The sequence below is a fragment of the Cervus elaphus genome, chromosome 7 (assembly GCF_910594005.1).
Source record: "Cervus elaphus chromosome 7, mCerEla1.1, whole genome shotgun sequence".
In the NCBI taxonomy this organism is placed as follows: Eukaryota; Metazoa; Chordata; class Mammalia; order Artiodactyla; family Cervidae; genus Cervus; species Cervus elaphus.
In genome coordinates, this window is record NC_057821.1 from 25,756,976 (window position 1) to 25,776,863 (window position 19,888).

Below are 19,888 nucleotides of genomic sequence, written 5' to 3' on the forward strand. Positions count from 1 at the left end.
AAGACTTAAAATATATTCTTTGAGCTCGCCATGCTATCAGAATGTCAACACTGGACACTGCTGATGGCATGATTTAGAAAGTATTTCTTTCCTTTTCTGCTTTTGCCCTATCTTTTGGGAATTAAACAAGGTTTTTCCCTCTATCAGCTGATGACCCCAATATCTGTGTGTGTGTGTATGAGTGGGTATATGTGGTGGTGGTGCTTGGGGGAAGGGAATCTGGATGAAGTGGTCATTTTTATTTTGTTGCCTTTTATTTCTTTTCTTTCATACAAAGCTATCCCATTTTACAGGTGGAAACATTGAATCTCGGTGAACCAAAAGAGTTTTCTCCCGGATGATTCCTCCAGACAGACTTCATTACAAACACGGTGCTTATCCTCGCAAGAAGCCTTCTGTTTAGTGACAATGGGAGCTGTTGTACAATGAGTTTTGAGGTTAATTTTAAAGCAAGTCATGTGCCCCTCCTGGTGCTCTGACCCAAATATGAGGCAGAGACTCTAAGTCGTGCACAGAGGAAACTGCTATCTATCAGGAGGCCCCACAGGAGCAGGTTGCTTGATTATGGGAACTTGAGCCTTGGTCTCAGCCTCTGTAAGCCTCTATCCTTTGGGATTCCTGTGGTGTCCACTTAGGGCCCTGCCTGGGGAAGAGTGCAGAGGGGACCCCAGTCCAGAGCCAGGCCCAGAGACTGAGCCTGGGTCACTTCTGTACCCAGATACTCAGAGCCATAAAGAAATGCTCGCCTAGCCTCTTCTGTGCTCACCAACAATGTCTTCTTGACGCATTTGAGGGATTGAGGGTGAAAGGGAAGGACAGAGCTGGGGCTGCCCACACTCTTTAAGCCAACCAGGAGATGAGATGCATTAGTTCAGACAGAAGCTCTGGTTTCGTAAAATGAAAGCTTACTCTTGATCCTACCTTTCTGAACCCCCTTTTTTTTTTTTTCTGTTTGAGGTTCTTGTACACAATCACCAGCCCCAGGACCTTCCGTCCTCTTTTGTTTCTCTAAACTGAAGCCTGCTTCCAGGAAAGCATCTGATAAATTCACTTGCATTAAGCAGGATGTTTTTGTTCAGTTGCTAAGTCAAGTCTGACTGTGACCCCATAAACTGCAGCACTCCAGGCTTCCCTGTCCTTCACCATCTCCTGGAGTTTGCTCAAATTCATGTCCATTGAGTCAGTGATGCCATCCAACCATCTTATCCTCTGTTGCCCCCTTCTCCTCTTGCCCTAAATCCTTCCCAGCATCAGGGTCTATTCCAATGATCTGGTTCTTCACATCAGGTGGCCAATGTATTGGAGTTTCAGCTTCAGCATCAGTCCTTGCAATGAATATTCAGGGTTGATTTCCTTTAGGATGGACTGGTTTGATCTTCTTGCAGTCTGAGGGACTCTCAAGAGTCTTCTCCACCACCACAATTCAAAAACATCAGTTCTTCAGCCCTCAGCCATCTTTAATGGTCCAAATCTCACATCCGTACATGACTACTGGAAAAACCACAGCTTTGACTATATGGACCTTTGTTGGCAAAGTGATGACTCTGCTTTTAAATACATTGTCTAGGTTTGTCATTGTCTTTCTTCCAATGAACAAGTGTCTTTAAATTTCATGGCTGCAGTCACCATCTCCAGTGATTTTGGAGCCCAAGAAAATAACATCTCCCACTGTTTCCACTTTCCACCCATCTATTTGCTATGAAATGATGTGAGTAGATGCCATAACCTTAGTTTTTGAATGTTGAGTTTTAAGGCAGCTTTTTCACTCTCCTCTTTCACCCTCATAAAGAAGCTCTTTAGTTTCTCTTTGCTTTCTGCCATAAGAGTGGTATCATCTACGTATCTGAGGTTATTGATATGTCTCCCAGCAATCTTGATTCCAGCTTGTGATTCATCCAGCCAGGCATTTTTGCATGATTTCCTCTGCATATAAGTAAGCAGGGTGACGATATACAGCCTTGACATACTCCTCCTCCAATTTTGCACTAGTCAGTTGTTCCATGTAAGGTTCTAACTGTTGCTTCTTGACCTGCATACTGGTTTCTCAAGAGGCAGGTAAGGTGGTCTGGTATTCCCATTTCTAAGAATTTTTCACAGTTTATTGTGATCCACACAGTCAAAGGATTTAGTGTAAACAATGAAGCAGAAGTAGATTTTTTTTTTTAATTCCCTTGCTTTTTCCATGATCCAACTGATGTTGGCCATTTGATCTCTGATTCCTCTGCCTTTTCTGAATCCAACTTGTACATCTATAAGTTTTTGGTTCTCGTATTGTTGAAACCTAGCTTGAAGGATTTTCAGCATTATCTTGTTAGCATGTGAAATGAACACAATTGTATGGTAGTTTGAGCATTCTTTGGCATTGATTTTCTTTGGGATTGGAATGAAAACTAACCTTTTCCAGTCCTGTGGCCACTGCTGAATTTTCCAAATTTGCTATCATATTGAGTATCTTTTCAGATTTGAAATAGCTTATTTGGAATTCCATCATCTCTACTAGCTTTGTTCATTGTAATGCTTCCTAAGGCCCACTTGCCTTCACCCTCCAGAATATTTGGCTCTAGGTGAGTGATCATACCATCATGATTATCCAGATCACTAAGACTTTTTTTGTATAGTTCTTCTGTGTATTATTACCACCCTCAAGCAGAATGAACAGCTGTTTTCTTCTGGAGAACATTTGCATTGGGAAGACTTCAAGCAAAAGTGATGGGTCTTTGTGCAACTTCAGAGAGAAGTTAGGTAAGAGGGAAGGGACATGCCTGGGGGCAGCCAGGGCTGGGGGGAGGAGGGAAGGTAGGCAGGAATGTGGACAGGAAAGCTGGGCAGACGGAGAAAGCAGACAGGTCAAGGGAAGATGGGGAAAGAATAAAGGCAGGAAATTTGAGGGTGCTGGTGTCAGGTGGTGGTGGCTTGACCAGTTTGTGTATCTGTGACCCTGAACCTGAGTGTGGGCTGAGCAGAACCTCAAAGCAATTCACTCCTTCTTTGTTGAGATGGCCAAGAATCTCTCAGAAGAGATGTTCAGAACCAGGCTGGCTGAGAACTGATACTGCCAGATGGTACAGCAGCCAAAATATTTACTGTGAGTCCCACGCTGTTTGGGAAGAGGCCGAACTTACATTTCTGCCTCAGACCTTGGTGGGTCCTGCCTCCTCTGCTGCTGGCCTCTGTGACTCACCGGTGACTCACGGCTTATCTCCGCAGGGATTTCTCTCTCTGAACCAGCCTCCTCTCTGGCATTCCAGTGAGAGATGCCCTGTGTCGAAAGAAGTCCTGACTGCATTTCTGGGAGAATGGCCCTGTCTTACTTTCCCTGTAATGTGAGGAGTTTGGACTCAAAAATAATCTTGTGAGGTGAACAGAAAAGCAAGCATGCTCTCTGTTTATATGTGGGGAAGCTACGAAGGACCATCATGTCCCAGGTTTCCAGGGGCCCAGCAGGAATCTGGACCTTGAACTCGGGTCTTTCTAACACAGTAGGGACTGTCAATTCACCTGGAAATTATCTAATGACTCATGCAAGATCACATAGTTTCTTGCTGCCTCTAAAATCAAAATGTTGTTTTTCTATAAAATCACAATTTAAATATCAAAAGAAGTATCCTCAAGGGGAAAGAGTATTTCTCCCCCTCCACCCCCACCTTTTTTTTTGTTGTTGCAAAGCACTCATTTTAGTTAGAAGTTTAATCTCTGGGTGATAGACTGATTCTGTCAAAAAAAAAAATTAATGACTTTCTCATTTTACAAATAATGTTTATTGCAGAAACTCTGGAAATTTTAGAAAAACACCAAGGGGAAGATAAAAATCACCTGTAATTTCCCATTCAGGTGTAATTGTTATATACTTGTTATAACAATTATAACAGTATAATTGCTATTGACATTTTGATATCCTTCCTGTCTTTTTTTTCAGGCACCTAGAACCATCTTTTAAGAAACTGAAAAAAATGTGGTATAAACTGATGAATAACTTGCTTTTTCATTTAGCATTTCCGTGACCATTTTTCTCACATGATTCAGTTTTTTTCAAAGCACATTTGATCCACTGCATACTATCCTATGAATGGATAGTACCTAATTCATTTAACCCATTGGAGGGACTTTTAGATTGTTACCTTTTTTTTCTTTTCCTTTTAAAAAACTTCCACAATGGGCATCCTTGATCTTATAAAAAATTTAGTGATGTTTCCACCCAGTGATTTGTCTGAGTGTTGGTTTGCAAAAAATTTAAAATGGGGGCAGATAGAGAGGTATTAGGCATTAGCTTGATTTTTGTTGGTTGGAGAGGGAGAGAATTGAGGCCACTGGTTTCAAGTGTCTCCTCTGTAAAGGTCCCCTCCTTGTGATGTGCTCTCAATTCTGCTCCTCTAACGTGGCCTTCACACTATTCATCACGTCAGCCTCCTCTGTAGCTGCCACTGCTTTCAGCTGTCATCCTCTGCTCCCCCCTGGTCCCTGCCTGGTGGGGATGACTCTCATCGCAGCCCTCCTGGTCTCTCCGGCTGTTGATGAATGTTTTCTGTGTCCCAACTCAGTGCTTGAAAAGTTATTTCTAAGAGCAGCACGTCCTTGAGGGATCCTTGTCACGGTATCTAAAGTCAGGTGCTCAAAACTCTTTGGCAAATCACTGTACGGTTGGTTTTCCTGTGGGTGCAGCCCACTGCTCTGCCAGAGACACTCTGGCAAGTGGCGGGAAGCCCAGGGGTAATTGACAATGGTGACCTCGGGGTTTCCTCTCATTCCCTCGCTGGACCAGGCTAACATCTTCTCATCAGGCACTATTAGTTGGTGAGTTCTAATAACAAGGTTGTAATTCAAGAAACAGCTGAAGAGAGGTCATAAAATCAAATAAGGCCTAACTAAGCACTTTTTTTTTTTTTTTTACTGAGCACCTTTCAAAATTAAAAAAAAAAAAAAAAAGAATCTCTTGGGTTGCAGGCTTCTAAAAATAATTTCCAGCGCTGTCCTTCACCTTCACAATTATTTTTGTCTTCACTTCTAAATCTGAACAGCACTGAGCAGCAGAATTTATCCATTAAGTTCATAAGAGAACAGACAGCTCATTTATTCTTAACAGTGGTGGGATTTGACTGTTTACCATCATATGTTCGATTCTGAAATACATATGGGCCCACTTTGCTGAGATGACATTGATATCTTATTGATAACCACAATGCCTTTTTTTTTTCTGAACTTTTTCTTTTTTTGCATTTGTTTAGTTCAGGGACCTCCCCCTTTATTTACTTTTATTTATTTTAAAAATTTATTTTTTAATTGAAGGATAATTGCTTTACAGAATTTTGTAGTTTTCTGTCAAACATGAACAAGAATCAGCCATAGGCACACCCGTGTCCCCTCCCTCCGGAACCTGCCTCTCGTCTCCCTCCCCATTCCACCCCTCTAGGTTGTAACGGAGCCCTGTTTGAGTTCCTCGAGTCACAGAGCAATTCCCATTGGCTATCTGTTTTACATATGGTATTGTAAGTTTCCATATTGCTTTCTCCATACATCTCATGCTCTCCCCCCTCCCCTCCCCCCGTGTCCACAGGCTGGTTCTCTATGTCTGTTTCTCATTGCTGCCCTGAAAATAAATTCATCAGTGCCATCTTTCTAGATTCCATGCATACGTGTTAGTGCCTTTTTAAATTTTTTTATTGAAATATAGTTGATTTACAATGTCATGTTAGTTTCAGGTATATAGCATAGTGGTTCAGTTACACATATACATAAATATAGACATTCTTCTTTTACATTCTCTTCCAGGACGGTGTCCTTCTTGTGAAGGACAAGATTACTGCAGGCCCCCACCCCACTCAGAGACGGTGTGAGCGACCTCCATGCTAATCATCTCCTGTCCATTCACTCACAAAATCATTTATTCAAACATCTGAGACTCTCCTATGTGCCAGGCAAGAGAAAAAGCCCTCAGTCTTCCAGGTGGGAGACAAATAAATACATAACAATGAAACTCTTACAAGGGAAAATAAAGCCAAGTAAGAGACAGGCGTGTGTGAGGAGGGTCTGGGGGAGATATTTTAGATCTGCTACTTAGGGAAGGGGACGTCCCTGGTGGCTTAGTGGTAAAGAATCTGCCTGCCAATGCACAAGACCTGGGTTTGATCCCTGGGTTGGAAAGATTTCCTGGAGAAGAGATGGCTACCCACTCCAGTATTCTTGCCTGGGAAATCCCATGGACAGAGGAGCCTGGTGGGCTACAGTCCATGGGGCCAAAAAGAGTCGGATACGACTGAGTGACTAAACAATTACTACTTAGAGAAGGCCTCCAAATTTAGGGAAGTGGCATTTAAGGTGGCAAGATCAAGTCACGGAAATAGCTTATCTGGGGATGAAGAAGCAAGGACGAGGCCTCAGGATGGTAAGGGCTCTGAGAGGGAACCAGTGGAGTGTGGCCGAAGCCCTGAGCAAGAGTGTGGCGGGAGGTCTGAGGGAGTTTGGCAGGTCAGAAAGATCCTACAGGCGATGGGAAAGATCTAGGTTTTTATTGTTGGCGAGCAATTGTTTGGAGGTGGCCCTGAGGCAGGGGGAAGATGGTGACCCTGAGGGGACCTTGGTCAGCTCTACTATGCCATATTCCAAATGCCATTCACTGCAGACTCTGGAGTCCCTGAACCCAGCCGTGATAACCTTGGGTCCCAACAAGCTGGGAGCATTTAGCGATTATTTTTTTAAATTGACCTGTACAGTTGTTAACAATGTTGCTACTTTCTAGTGTACTGCAAAGCGATCCAGTTAAACATACACATGTGTCTATTCTTTTCCATTACAGGTTATTACAAGGTATTGAATATAGTTTCCTGTGCTATACAGTAAGTCCTTGTTATCTATTTTACATATAGTAATGTGTATACTGGAGAAGGCAATGGCACCCCACCCCAGTACTCTTGCCTGGAAAATCCCACAGATGGAGGAGCCTGGTAGGCTGCGGTCCATGGGATCACTAAGAGTCAGACACGACTGAGTGACTTCACTTTCACTTTTCACTTTCATGCATTGGAGAAGGAAATGGCAACCCACTCCAGTGTTCTTGCCTGGAGAATCCCAGGGACAGGGGAGCCTGGTGGGCTGCCGTCTATGGGGTCTCACAGAGTCGGACACGACTGAAGCGACTTAGCAGCAGCAGCAGAGGCAATGTGTGTACAGAAAAACATCTATTTCTGCTTTATTGACTATGCCAAAGCCTTTGACTGTGTGGATCACAATAAACTGTGGAAAATTCTGAAGGAGATAGGAATACCAGACCACCTGACCTGCCTCTTGGGAAATCTGTATGCAGGTCAGGAAGCAACAGTTAGAAGTGGACATGGAACAACAGACTGGTTCCAAATGGGGAAAGGAATATGTCAAGGCTGTATACTGTCACCCTGCTTATGTAACTTATATCAGAGTACATCAGTATATCAGAGTATATCATGTATACTGATATACAGTATATCAGTATATCAGAGTACATCATGAGAAATGCTGGAATCAAGATTGCCAGGAGAAATATCAGTAACCTCAGACACCCTTATGGCATAAAGTGTAGAAGAGCTAAAGAGCCTCTTGATGAAAGTAAAAGAAGAGTGTGGAAAAAGTTGGCTTAAAGCTCAACATTCAGAAAACGAAGATTATGGCATCCAGACCCATCAATTCATGGCAAATAGATGGGGAAACAGTGGAAACAGTGGCAGATTTTATTTTTGGGGCTCCAAAATCACTGCAGATGGTGATTGAAGCCATGAAATTAAAAGACTCTTACTCTTTGGAAGGAAAGTTATGACCAACCTAGACAGCATATTAAAAAGTAGAGACATTACTTTGCCAATAAGGCCCATAGAGTCACGACTATGGTTTTTTCAGTAGTCATGTATGGATGTAAGAAAGCTGAGCGCCAAATTGATGCTTTTGAACTGTGGTTTTGGAGAAGACTCTTGAGAGTCCCTTGGACTGCAAGGATATCAAACCAGTCCATTCTAAAGATCAGTCCTGAGTGTTCATTGGGAGGACTGATGTTGAAGCTGAATACTTTGGCTGCCTGATGTGAAGAACTGACTCATTTGAAAAGGCTCTGATGCTGAGAAAGATTGAAGGCGAGAGAAGGGGATGACAGAGGATGAGATGGTTGGATGGCATCACAGACTCAATGGACAGGAGTTTGGGTAAGCTCTGCGAGTTAGTGATGGACAGGGAAGCCTGGCATGCTGCAGTCCATGGGGTCACAAAGCGACTGAGCAACTAAACTGAACTGAGTGTGTATCTGCTAATCCCAACCTCCTAATTTACCCTCCCCCACCTCTTTTCCTTCCTGATAAACAAGTTTGCTTTCTATGTCTATGCCTCTGTCCCTGTTTTGTAAGTAAGCTCATTTGTATCAGTGTTGCCCTGCAGACCATGTGATCTGTGTGATTTCCCCAATCCCGGACTGCCACACTGAGTTATATGAAGTTACGTAATTGGACAAGGTCATAGGGTGCTCTGACACCACCATAGACTAGGTGGCACATGTATTTCTCACAGTTCTGGAAGCTGGAAGTCTGAGATCAGGTGCCAGCATGGTCGGGTTCTGGTGAGACCCTCTTTGGGGCTGCAGACTGCCAACTTCTTCTAGCATCCTCATATGATGGAAGGCAGAGAAGCAAGCTCTCCTGTGACTCTTAGAAGGGCATGAACCCCATAAATGGGGATTTCCCCCTCAGGATCTCATCTTATCTTAATTGCCTCCCAAAGCCCATCTCCTAAAACCATCACATGGGGTAGGGGGAATAGGGTTTCAACATATGCATTTTTCAGGGTCACACATTCAGTCCATGACACATGATATAATGTAAACTCAGATCTAATTGACTGGAAAGCCTGTTTTTCTTACTATACACCATGATGTCTAGTCCTTTCTGATTCCTCCATTCATTCATCAAAACACTGGTTGAACATTTGCTGTGCCTGGTGCCATGCTAGGCACACACTAGGGATTGGACACAAGTAAGAGACAATTCCTGTCCTCAAGTGTCTTACAATCAAATGGGCTGTTCAGAATCCATACTGCATCTCCCAGAAAGGAGTGAGATTATAACACAACCTGTACCACCCATATATGCACCCACATACACCATTTTAGATTTTCTGAAATGGAGATTTGTTTTATTCTTCTCATTTAAAGGATGCTGGCAGCTGCCAGGCAGGATGGGCCACTGCCAGGCATGAAAATCACCCATTGCCCCATTTGTCCTCAGATGACCTTGGTACTACCAATTCAGTTGGATATCGCTTAAATTTGGATCCTTGTCACTTAAAAAAATCTTCCAAGAGCTCACTGTATGGTGCAGGGCTGAAATGATAAGGTATCAGTGTGGAAGCCTGCCAATCACATGGAGAGCAGCAGGAACCCCGGGTGTTCAGTGAAGTGTCAGAGCCCAGTACGAGGCTCACTCATCCTCCGCCAAGGGCCACCATTCAGGTGGAGGACAGCTCTGTCAAGACCTTCCAGATGGCTCCTGAGAGAATGCGGGAAACTTCCAGTGATATCTTATTCCGCTCAGGAAAATAAGAACCACCAATTTAAACACATAAGCAGACACCCCAACATCCTTCCATATGCCTCAAAACCATCTCAAGTATGATAGCACCCGAGATATTCTCAGCATCAGTACTCTGCTTGTGTCCTTCAGAACAGTCACGATAATATGTAATTATTCGGTTTGCTTGTTTTTGTCTTTCCTCCAAAATGAGGTTATCTTTTCATTGCTGTTTCCCCAGCAACTGGCAAAATGCCCGGAGCAGAGCTGGATCATCACTAAGGGTGGGGGGAAGGGCATATTTCTGAGATGGCATTTACTTATTACCAGGGACTAAAGCAATTTGGAATGGTCTTCAGTGTTTGGGAAACTGACTCAAAAGTTTTACGGTAATGCTGATGAAATAAGTGTTGTGTTGATATCTAAGTAAATATATGCTATGGTCAGTTCTTTAAAAAACAGTAATAATGCAAAATGTAATTTTTTTCTGACTTTTATTAAAAATTATAGGTATGATTTGCTATTATCTTTTAGGACTTGGCAGTTTTCTTTACTCAATGGCATCACAGAAGGAAGAAATATACATAAAAAGCATAAATCAGATAGTTTTAAATCAGATAGTTTAATATTTGGGGATCTTTGTACAACTCTCCCAGCATCTCTAATCCATTAACTGAAACCTCTCACTAGACAATGTGCAGGTTCCGAACAATTTAAAGTCACACCAACATAGCGTGGAGCTAAATGATCACCCTGGTGGGAAGGGAAGCAGCTGTAATCCTGTGCTTTAGGAGCAGGTCCGAGGGGCTGCCTTCCGGGCAGCTCCCTGCAGGGTGAGTGCACCAGCCTGGAACAGGCGGGTCCATTAGAGCTCTGATGTCATGCTTACCTGGGCAGGTCACAGAGGCTCTCTGGGTCTGAGCTTCCTCGTTTGTAAAAAGGGGCTGACAGACGCCACTACCTGACACGAGGAGGAAAACACGTGTGTCTTATGCTCAGTGGAGCCAAGGTACACGACGCAAGTTTCAGGTGGTTGGTGCTGCCATGACATCGCCATAGACCAGGAGGCTTAGGACAACAAACATTTATTGCTGGCAGTTCTGTAGGTTGGAAAGGCTGAGACCAAGGTGCAGATTTGGTCATCTTCTCCCTATAACCTCACCTGGCAGAAGGGATGCTCAAGCTCTCTGGGGCCTCTTTCCTTCATAAAAGGCGCTCATCCCAATCACAAGGGGTCCACCCTCATGACCTCATCCCCTCCCAATCCCACCGCCTTAGGTTTCAACACATGAACTTTACAGGGACACAGACATGCAGACCACAGCAGGGCTCCCCACCTGACTCCCTTCTAGAACATCTGAACCAAGCTGTGTGCCTTCAGTGATTTGGAAGCATCAGGGCTGCTCGGCTCCGATGGGAAGACAGACTGCTGCCTCTAGAACAGCACTCCTTCTCTGGTGCTTTTATTCCATCAACGAGTCTTTTTCTTTTTAATCTGAACTTTGTACTTTCCTCTTCTCCTGCCTCTGAATCTACAGAAACCTCATCACTGATCCCACCACAGGTCTTGGGACACAAAACACATGCACTTTGATCTTGGGTTTCAGTGTGGACACTTGGCAGGTACTTGAATCCTTGACCTCTTTTCATAAAGGGCCACATTTAAACCACTGCCTATCTATTCTTTTCTGTACTGAGATATATTTAAAACATACTGCTAGTTCTTTCTCAAATATAGTCTCCAAACATCAGGCCCATGACCTAAGTTTTAAGACTCTAAAGCCCTGTCTTTAGTTTGGAGGAATTTTTCAGAAGGTCCAAGTCCTCTTTGAGTCTGCTCCCTCTGATGATTTCCTTCAGGTTTTTTTTTTTTTTTTTTTATATTTATTTATTTGGCTGCACTGGGTCTTAGTTGTGGATTTTTTTTTTTTTTTTTTAGTTGTGGCATGTGGGATCTAGCTCCCTGACCAGGGATTGAACCTGGGCCCCATGCATTGAGAGCAGAGTCTTAGCCACTGGACCACCGGAGAGGTCCCATGACTCCCTTCATTTTATGACATGAGTGCCAATTCTTGTAACCACCCTCCTGTCCTCCTTAGCTCTGCTCGAAAGGGAGAAGAGGAGGTGGGCATCTGGGCAGGAGGCATGGCTACCGATGGTTCTTTTAAGGCTGATTACTAGCAAGGAAGGAAGGAGTAATTCCAGAGAAAGAGCCCTGGGAACTCTGAGCAACATTCTGCACATTTTATCAATGGGAACACCCAAATTTTTACACTCTCCTCCCACTTTACCTCTTACTTTAAAAATAAGCTGTTTCTCCCACACATCCAATGGTTCTGTGAAATGTGTTGTGTCTCTTCCGTACTTGTTTCCTGAACTTGGAATGCTGTCTCCCTAGCAACTTTCAGCCACCATCTACTGAAATCTAGGTCATCTTTGAAGACTCAGATTGAACGAGCTTTTCTTAGTCACCTTGCTAGAAGGATTCTCTCTCCCTGGACTCCTATGGTTCTTGTCAACGTCATGCTCCCACCACAAACCATCCTGTGCGGGAGTCATCTGTGTGTATGTTTGATCCCAGTCCAGAAACGGCTCCTCTGGGGACTGGCATTTCTCACACATCCCTGTTTGCCCAATACCCCTCAGTCCTCTGCACCAGACACTCTCCCGGTGAACCACCTGGTCAACACGAAACACACACGCGGGAGACACACGGGATGGTGAGCACGGGCAGGAGTGTGGATGATCGAGAAGTGGATGCCCACTGACCACCACGTCACCAGTCACGAGGTCCCACTCTGCCCGTTCCTACAACTTCTGTCCCGGAGCCCAAGATGTCTTCATAAGCTGGGTGCAACATCCCACACCAACTATGGCAAAAGTCAGCCTGGGAACTTTCTCGCTTTGGTTAAGTGCCATAAGTATGTTGGGAAAGAGAGAAAATGAAGCTCATAAAAATACCAAGGACAACATGGATGAGTTTTAAATCTATGCCTGGAATGAGAATTAGTGAGAGCAGAGAGCAAACTAAGGCAAACACTATTCTGCTGCCATCTCCATCGAGGGCACTATTCTCCAAATTGATGCTGAAGAGGAGAAGCTATTAGTATTTGAAATCCTGGACTGATAAGGGAAGAGTGTGAGATATCTGTTTAAAATCAGTTCACGTGAAATATACCCATGTCTGTGGATGGATCACAGAACTACCGGCAGGGCTCTGCAGGAATGATGCGACAGACCAGAGGTTGAAGAACCTGCTGTTTTCCCAAGAGGGAATAAAGCAGATTCCAGAAATTCCGAAATAGTGGTGTAATGTAAAACTGGCACAAAATTTGGAATAATAGTCATACTCCTAACAATTGCTGGTTTCTTTTCAACTTTTAAAAATAAAAAAAAAAAAATTGTTTTTATTTGGCTGCATCAGATCTTCATTGCGGGCATGCAGACCTATTGGAATCTTCCTACACCAGGGATTGAACCCATGTCCCCTGCATTGCAAGGCAGATTCTTCACCACTGAGCCACCAGGGAAGTCTACTTTTCAACTCTTTTGATTCAACAAAGTATCCTACCCAAGAACTTCCTCTCCTTTGTGATAGGATTGTCAGAACAACTAGTCAAGGAACTAACAGTAAAACAACAGCTGATCTTTAGAGCGATCAGTGGTATGGACTGAAGGTAACAGATAACACAGCGTTCACGCTTTGCTGGATTTGGCTCCAAGAGCTTTGTATACTTTGTTCATCTATTTGACCCTTGTAATGAGCCTGTAGGGTAGGTACTGACATCATCCCAATTGGTAGATGGGAACACCGAGGCCAAGTTAAAGCAATTTGCCTAAAGGTCATAGTGATAGGATACCAACCAGCAGTGTGGCCTCTGAGCTGTGCTTCCCACATTAGGCTACACTGCCTTACCTGTAAATGGCAAGGCTGCTCAGAAGGGGAAGTGGGAATCCTCCCTTTTCCATACAGGTGTGTGAACTTGCCCTTCCACTTCCATACAGACAAGAGGAAAGGGTGGAAACCATCTGGCCTGCTCTGCCCTCTGACCCACTCACTTCTCTAAAAGGCGGAGGGTGACTTTCTGGTTGCCAAAGTTGGAGATACTATTGAGCATCATAGGCATCCGGGCACAAAACTTGACACAGAAAGGGAGCTTGTAGCTAAAGCTGGGTAAATTCCAGAGCTGATATTCAAAATATCTTAATCATCAGTTCATCACCAGACCAACAGACTAGGGCAGCCACAACAGCAGTGAGCTGGAGCTGACCGTGGTATGTCAACAGGGTATTTGGAGAGCCCTGGTGCTGTCTGTGTGTCCCCAGCCAGCCTCCTCAGTGACAGATAAGCTATGCTGATTTCCATCAGTCTGGTTTTGATGTCTTTTCAATTTGTTCTGGTCTGAGGGGAAGGACAAGGATGTAAGTAACCATCACCACCAAACCCCAACAGTCCTCTGCACTTTTCAAGTGATATTCCCAATACTAAATTCAGTTTCTGATGACATTTTGAAGGTGATATTAACAAACGAGAACATACTCAAAGCCAGGGTTAGGTCTGCACTAGGAACCGTGTGGTATGAAGTGGAGGAAGGGACAAGGGGCTGTTCATTTCCTCACTTCTATTGTGGGTACGGACGGACCCAGTAAGTCAGACTGGGGAAGGCGTGGGGGGTGGGGGGGGTGCGGTGCGGGGCAGGACCTGGGATGTGAAATGGTCTTTGGCAAAGAAACTGACAGAGCTGGACCCTTGTTACTCTAGACTAGGGGTCACAGAACTGCAGCCATAGGTCTTCTGTTTTGCAAATAAAGTTCTACTGGAACACAGCCAGGGCCAACCATTTACATATTATCTGTGTAATTACCTGTGTAATAGGCTGCTTTTGAGCTCTACCAAAGGTGGTTGAGCAGTGTGGACAGCAAAGCCTAAAACAGGCAGTAGCTGACTCTTTACAGAAAAAATGTGCAAACCTCTGGTCTAGATCTAGGGAAGTAATTCTAACAGCTTGGGGAGAGGAAGGGGGAGAGGAGGGAAGAAAAAGGAGTGGGCTCAGAGCTGGGGTCTTTAGTATGGAAACCAGGGAAGGCTTAGAGGAAGGAAGTGGGGTGCAGCCACCACCATGCCTAACGATGTGGGGATCCCTCCTAATAAGAGCTGAGCCACAGTATAACCTTCCAAACTGAATTATTTACATCATTTTTTCGGGTGACTTCCTAGATGGTGAAGAAAACAGACTTTTCTCCAGTCTTTCAGAATTAGTAGCATATTAACAATGTGAAACCAAGCACAGGTAATCAAAAATGTTTTAATGATTAATTTTAGAGATTATTTAACATTGTGGGTATATCTAGATGAGCTTAAGCACACTTTGACAGCACACTATTGAATGTTATAGTTTCTGTGTTGAAATATGTAAAGACATTCTCAAACTAGTACCTAGGAAGACATACATTTACAAATATACACATTCTAGATTTGATAAGGTAAATGTAAACAGATGCCGTGATTCCTTCCAAACAGAAAACCCACAAGACTAATTAAGAGAACCCAACTGGCTCCCTGTAACATGAATGTGCAAAATTAAAGCATGATAAACTGATATTTACATAAATATCAAACCATTCATTTATACATTGTCAATGACCTTCTCAGATGTGTCACGAGTGGTTCAATGAATGTTTTTTTCCTCCAGTGGAGAAGGTATTCAGAGGCTAAATTTCAACACTTTAAAATGACACACACACAACAGTCTTTATCTGTTTGACCACTGCTTCTAGGGTATGAGACATGATTTTAGGATAAGCAGTCTTATTTTTAAACAAGCATTTCTAAACAAATCTTTATAGAGTCGGAGCAGGAAAAAAAAACCTTACAGGTGCTATTAGATTCACATTAACCAAATCATCTCTACTCAGCTCTCCAGTTCTCTCATGCTGCAGCTATCTGCTTAATTTTACCTTGAATTTTTCTAAGGTCCTTCCCACCCCACCCCTCCCCATTCATTATGGTAAGCTAGGCACATTTTCAAAGGAAGTTTGTGTCAAAACAGATAGATAGCAGTATAGAAATCAATCCAAATTTGGACCCTGGCAACCAGTCCCCCCACTGCTCATCTACGGGCCTCTGTCAAATGGTTAACTGTTTAGTCATGTCTCTTGAAAAGTATACATCTTCTCTAAGTGGAAAGCAAAATGGGCTTTGTTTCCTGTATAAAAACACTTACACTTTGGAAATTTAAAATGGCCTACTCATCCTACACACTTCCTGAAATTTTGAAGACAAAGAATATATATTTAAGTTTCATCAAGACTGCTTTAGCTCCTCCCTCCCTTTTTACATTATTAACAGTGGCACTCAAAATAAAAAAATAAGATCTGTTAAAAAGTTAAACTGACTGTTCCACTAGATCTGAACCTGCCTGATTTAAAGCCACATTACAAAAACTGAAGGTGCCGATTTCACACGGACAAGTCACCTGAAGTTCTGTGTCACACGTTAAGTTTCATAATCACGGTTGTTGACTTTTCTGAACGGAGCTATTAGAAATGAATAAAAACTTGAAACATACCCTAATTGAACTAATAAGCTTTGGGCCCTGCTTTTTCAATTTTAAGGCATGTGTGTTTCTCTACTGTAACAACATTATACAAATTTACAATCACATGCATGATCTACAGTAAAAAAACAAAAAAAAGAAAAGTTTGGATTACAGTGTTATTAAATTGTGAATCACAATTCAGCACCTATCATGTTATAACTAATAAGGCAACAGCAGTGTCGTGTACTACAATAACACGCCCTCCACAGTCTAGCGCAGGGGTCGGTGAGAGCCCAGAAATGTTAAAAAATCTTACGTCTAATTGGATAATCTGTCTACGTTTTCTAGGGGTTTGGAACTGATGGAAGAGGTCCTACGTGAGTCACTATTGTAGGCTGACTAGTTACAGCAGCTGTTAACGAGCATCGGGCACAACTCAGATGTGCTTACAATCAGATGATGCGGTTCAGAGGCTGCCAACCCTCGGACCTCAGTCCTCCCGCTGCTTCCGTTGTTTCACATTGTTCTCCAGGGAAGAAAAGCTGCTGGTGTGGCCGTTCACGGCGGCCACAGAGCCGTTCTGGTGGTCCTTTTGGTGCTCTCTCCTCCGGGAGACCCCCTTCTTGTTGTAGGTCTGCAACACATAAGGGCAGATGGGGGCCACAGCAGGGATGGGGGTCGGGGTGGGGCCCAGCCACATCCCTACTGCCGGGGTTAGAGCCTCTGGGGACCGGTGTCACCATATTAAGAAGCAATGTCTGTGGTCAAGTGATCTGGAAAATGTGTGTTTTTTTTTTTTTGCCACTGGTTTCAATCATTCTTTCATTTTCTGAGGTTCAGCCTGGGTATGTTCACTGAGTCATGGGCAGAGGTATGGATGCTATTTGACAATTAGGTTGAAAATACAATTTACACTTCACTCGGCTCTGCCCTGCTGTCTCCTGCTGTCACTCACATCCTCTGCCTTCAAAACTGTCTCATGGCTTCAGCAACTGTCTTGGCCCCTTACTTACAAAGCACTCTGCCATGAATGGCAGTCAAAACAGGTGTGACTTCAGCTTCACTGGACCCCATCTTTTCTTTAACCTCCCTTGTATCTGTCACTGCCCTGAAGTGTAGCATGAGCTACCAGCCAGGCAGGAGGAAGATGCAACTCAGAGCCGCCACCCCAGATATGTCTGGGAAAAGTTGTCTGTCTGGAGGGGGCGCAGGGAGGGGCAAGTGTGCTGGGCACCCCTCGGCCGGGCATGGAGGGGGGTGGTGCTGCTGCATGTGAGCTGGCTTTCCTGCCTCTGCTCAGGGCCTCTTATTTTGCTCCTGTTCAGCCCCTGTGCCTGCCCGGAGCCAGGCCCTGCTGAGCAGACACACACGAGACCCAGGGGTAACGGGACGTAGGAGAGCCAACAGTGACCACACAAGGTCAGGGTATCAGCCCTAAACAGACCCTTCTGTGGGCAGAAACCTATACCACATCATGCACTTGGGAATGATTTGCGCCCCCAAGCCTGAGCAGTGGGGAGAGGAAGTGTAAGAAAACTGGGGAAAAGGGCTGATTTCTATCTGTAGCTGGGTACTGTAATGGAAAATTCTTCAGATATTTAATTTAGCCCTGGGGTTTAGGGCAGTGGGGCTGAGAGACTGAGATTGAGACTCACTATGCCATGTCTGCAGCAGCCCCAGGGAAGCAGAATGGGACAGCTCTGCTTTCCCACAGGGCCCCGGAGCCTCTTGTGCCAAAGCCCCAGAACTCCAAGGTCTGGCCAGACTTCAGCACCTTCCACAGTGGCAGTGACCCCACCTCCACCCCGCTCCCGCCAAGGCAGGGGCTCCTCAATAAAGGAATGAATGAGGGCCTTGGCTGCAAGGACCCCAAATCCCAACCACCACAGAAGAGTGAGATTTACCTGAATGTAGAAGTTTGTGAAGAGGGCGATCAGAGAAATCATGTATCCGATCTGGAAATACAACCAACCGAGAGGGAAGGTGCACGGCCAGACGACCCCACAGCTGGTCTGGATGATGGTCAGCACGAACTGAAGCTGGGTGGGGAGCAGACATAGCTGAATATGCGGCCATGGCCCACGGTCAAGGTGTCTGCCAAATGGGTGCTCTACCCTGCACCCCTGAGTTTGGGAATGGACACTTACTAACCTTTCTGTAGGTACAGAGGTCATTTCAAAATCAGGAGGCATATGCTAAACGTATCCCAAAGCTGTTATGCATCTGTATTTGTCTTACGTATACACTCCTCCCTTTCCAACTGCTTAAGTCACCTTCTCTAAAGCTCGGGGAATAGCCAGCAACACTTTCATTGTATATTTGGAAGTGCTAGGAGTAGATTTACAACATACACACATCAAAATCCTTATGTTGTACATTGTAAACTTATACCGTATTATATGTGAATTAGCTTTCAATGAAGCTGGAAGGAGGAAAAAAGGAAACATGTTTAAAAAACCCAACACACACACACACTTCAGGAATGCAGTACAGGAGATGTTTATTCTTCACAAAGGAAGGATGGGCATGGGGTGTATGTTTAGAGGGACCAGGAACCTCACTGCAGGATGTGCAATCTCATGGGACCCTTTCCCCATCCTTATCCGTGGACCTTCTGATTTGGTGAAGGCTGGGGTTGGGAGACAGACTTACTCTCTTCCTAGGATATAATGCTAATTCCATAGATTGTTTCTGACTGGTACATCTTGGGAAGCAGGGAAACAGCAAGAAGGGGTTAAGATAAGCAACAGCTGCTGGACGGGCATCTTTAAGGGGTGACAGTGAAGGGCCAGGCTCTGCCCCCTGGATTTCGGGCCACCTTCCAGTGTTTCTATGCAGGGAACTGGTTTTTTTTTGTTGTTGTTTCCTTTTTTTAAGGTAAGTATTCTAGACTGAGAAGTAACTGTAGTGGCGCATAGAATAAATACCGGCAAACCGGCTGCAATCTTCCACTTCAAAGGGCAGAGGCCAACAGGAGACCGGCTCTCCAGCCTGCTCTAAATGTGGCTTCAGCAGAACCACACTACGGGCAGCAAGTCAACCCTGGCATCACTTCTCATGTGTAAGGAGGAGGCTGATGAACAGTGACCCTTCCTCACAGGTGGGTGAGGGGACATAACAAGGACTGTCCAGAAGCCGGCAAAGAGGTGCTAATGAAACACCAAACACATAAGCAGCTCAGAAGGTCTTCTCAAATTTTCTTTTTTCCCCAGATGGTTATTTTTCAATATTGAAGACTGACAACTGACACAGAGGGATCTGAATCAGCTTGGTTTCCTTAGAAAAGAATGTGTTAAGAAGGCAAGACCAGGGCTAACAGTTTAACATCTAATGTCAACAAGTCAGCTAGCCCTAGACTATCGCCTCCGCATCCTCCTCTATAAAGTAGGGATAGTAACATGAAATTAGGCTACTAGAACAATTCCTGTAAAACTGCTCACTTGACATGAGCACGTGGTAAGCTCAAGGAAGGTCAGCATTTGAACAGTAATGATAGTATTATTAATCAGTTTATGAAAGAAATCACAAGAGGAGGAAAAGGCTGTATAGTATACTGACAACCAAGGAAAGCTTTAACAAGGACGGTGGGAAATAACCATCAAGTACAAACAGCTGCTGGGACATGGGCCCAGGAAGGGGGCTGTCACCTGGGGCACTGCAGTGCCATCCCCGCCACTACACGGGCTGAACGGTCACCCAGCACCTGCATCCTTGCTGCCTAGTAACCTACTAGCACCCTGGGCTCGTCTGGTGGGCTACAGTCCACAGGGTTGCAAAAAGTCAATTCATGACTGAATCGACTTAGCAAACCCTGGACTTGTGCTTCTCCCAGCA

At 44.5% G+C, this 19,888-nt stretch overlaps 1 protein-coding gene across 1 annotated transcript in view; it reads right to left on the reverse strand.

Moving 5' to 3' along the window:
• Window positions 1–14,801: 14,801 nt before the first annotated feature.
• ELOVL5 (ELOVL fatty acid elongase 5) overlaps window positions 14,802–19,888 on the reverse strand; it is a 66,589-nt gene continuing 61,502 nt past the window's right edge. Inside the window, exons 7-8 of the mRNA XM_043907733.1 lie at window positions 17,959–18,093; window positions 14,802–16,688 (exon numbers count right to left, since the gene is read on the reverse strand). Of these exons, the coding sequence (XP_043763668.1) occupies window positions 16,545–16,688; window positions 17,959–18,093 (279 nt within the window). The 3' untranslated portion in view covers window positions 14,802–16,544. The remainder of the gene's footprint in view (window positions 16,689–17,958; window positions 18,094–19,888) is intronic.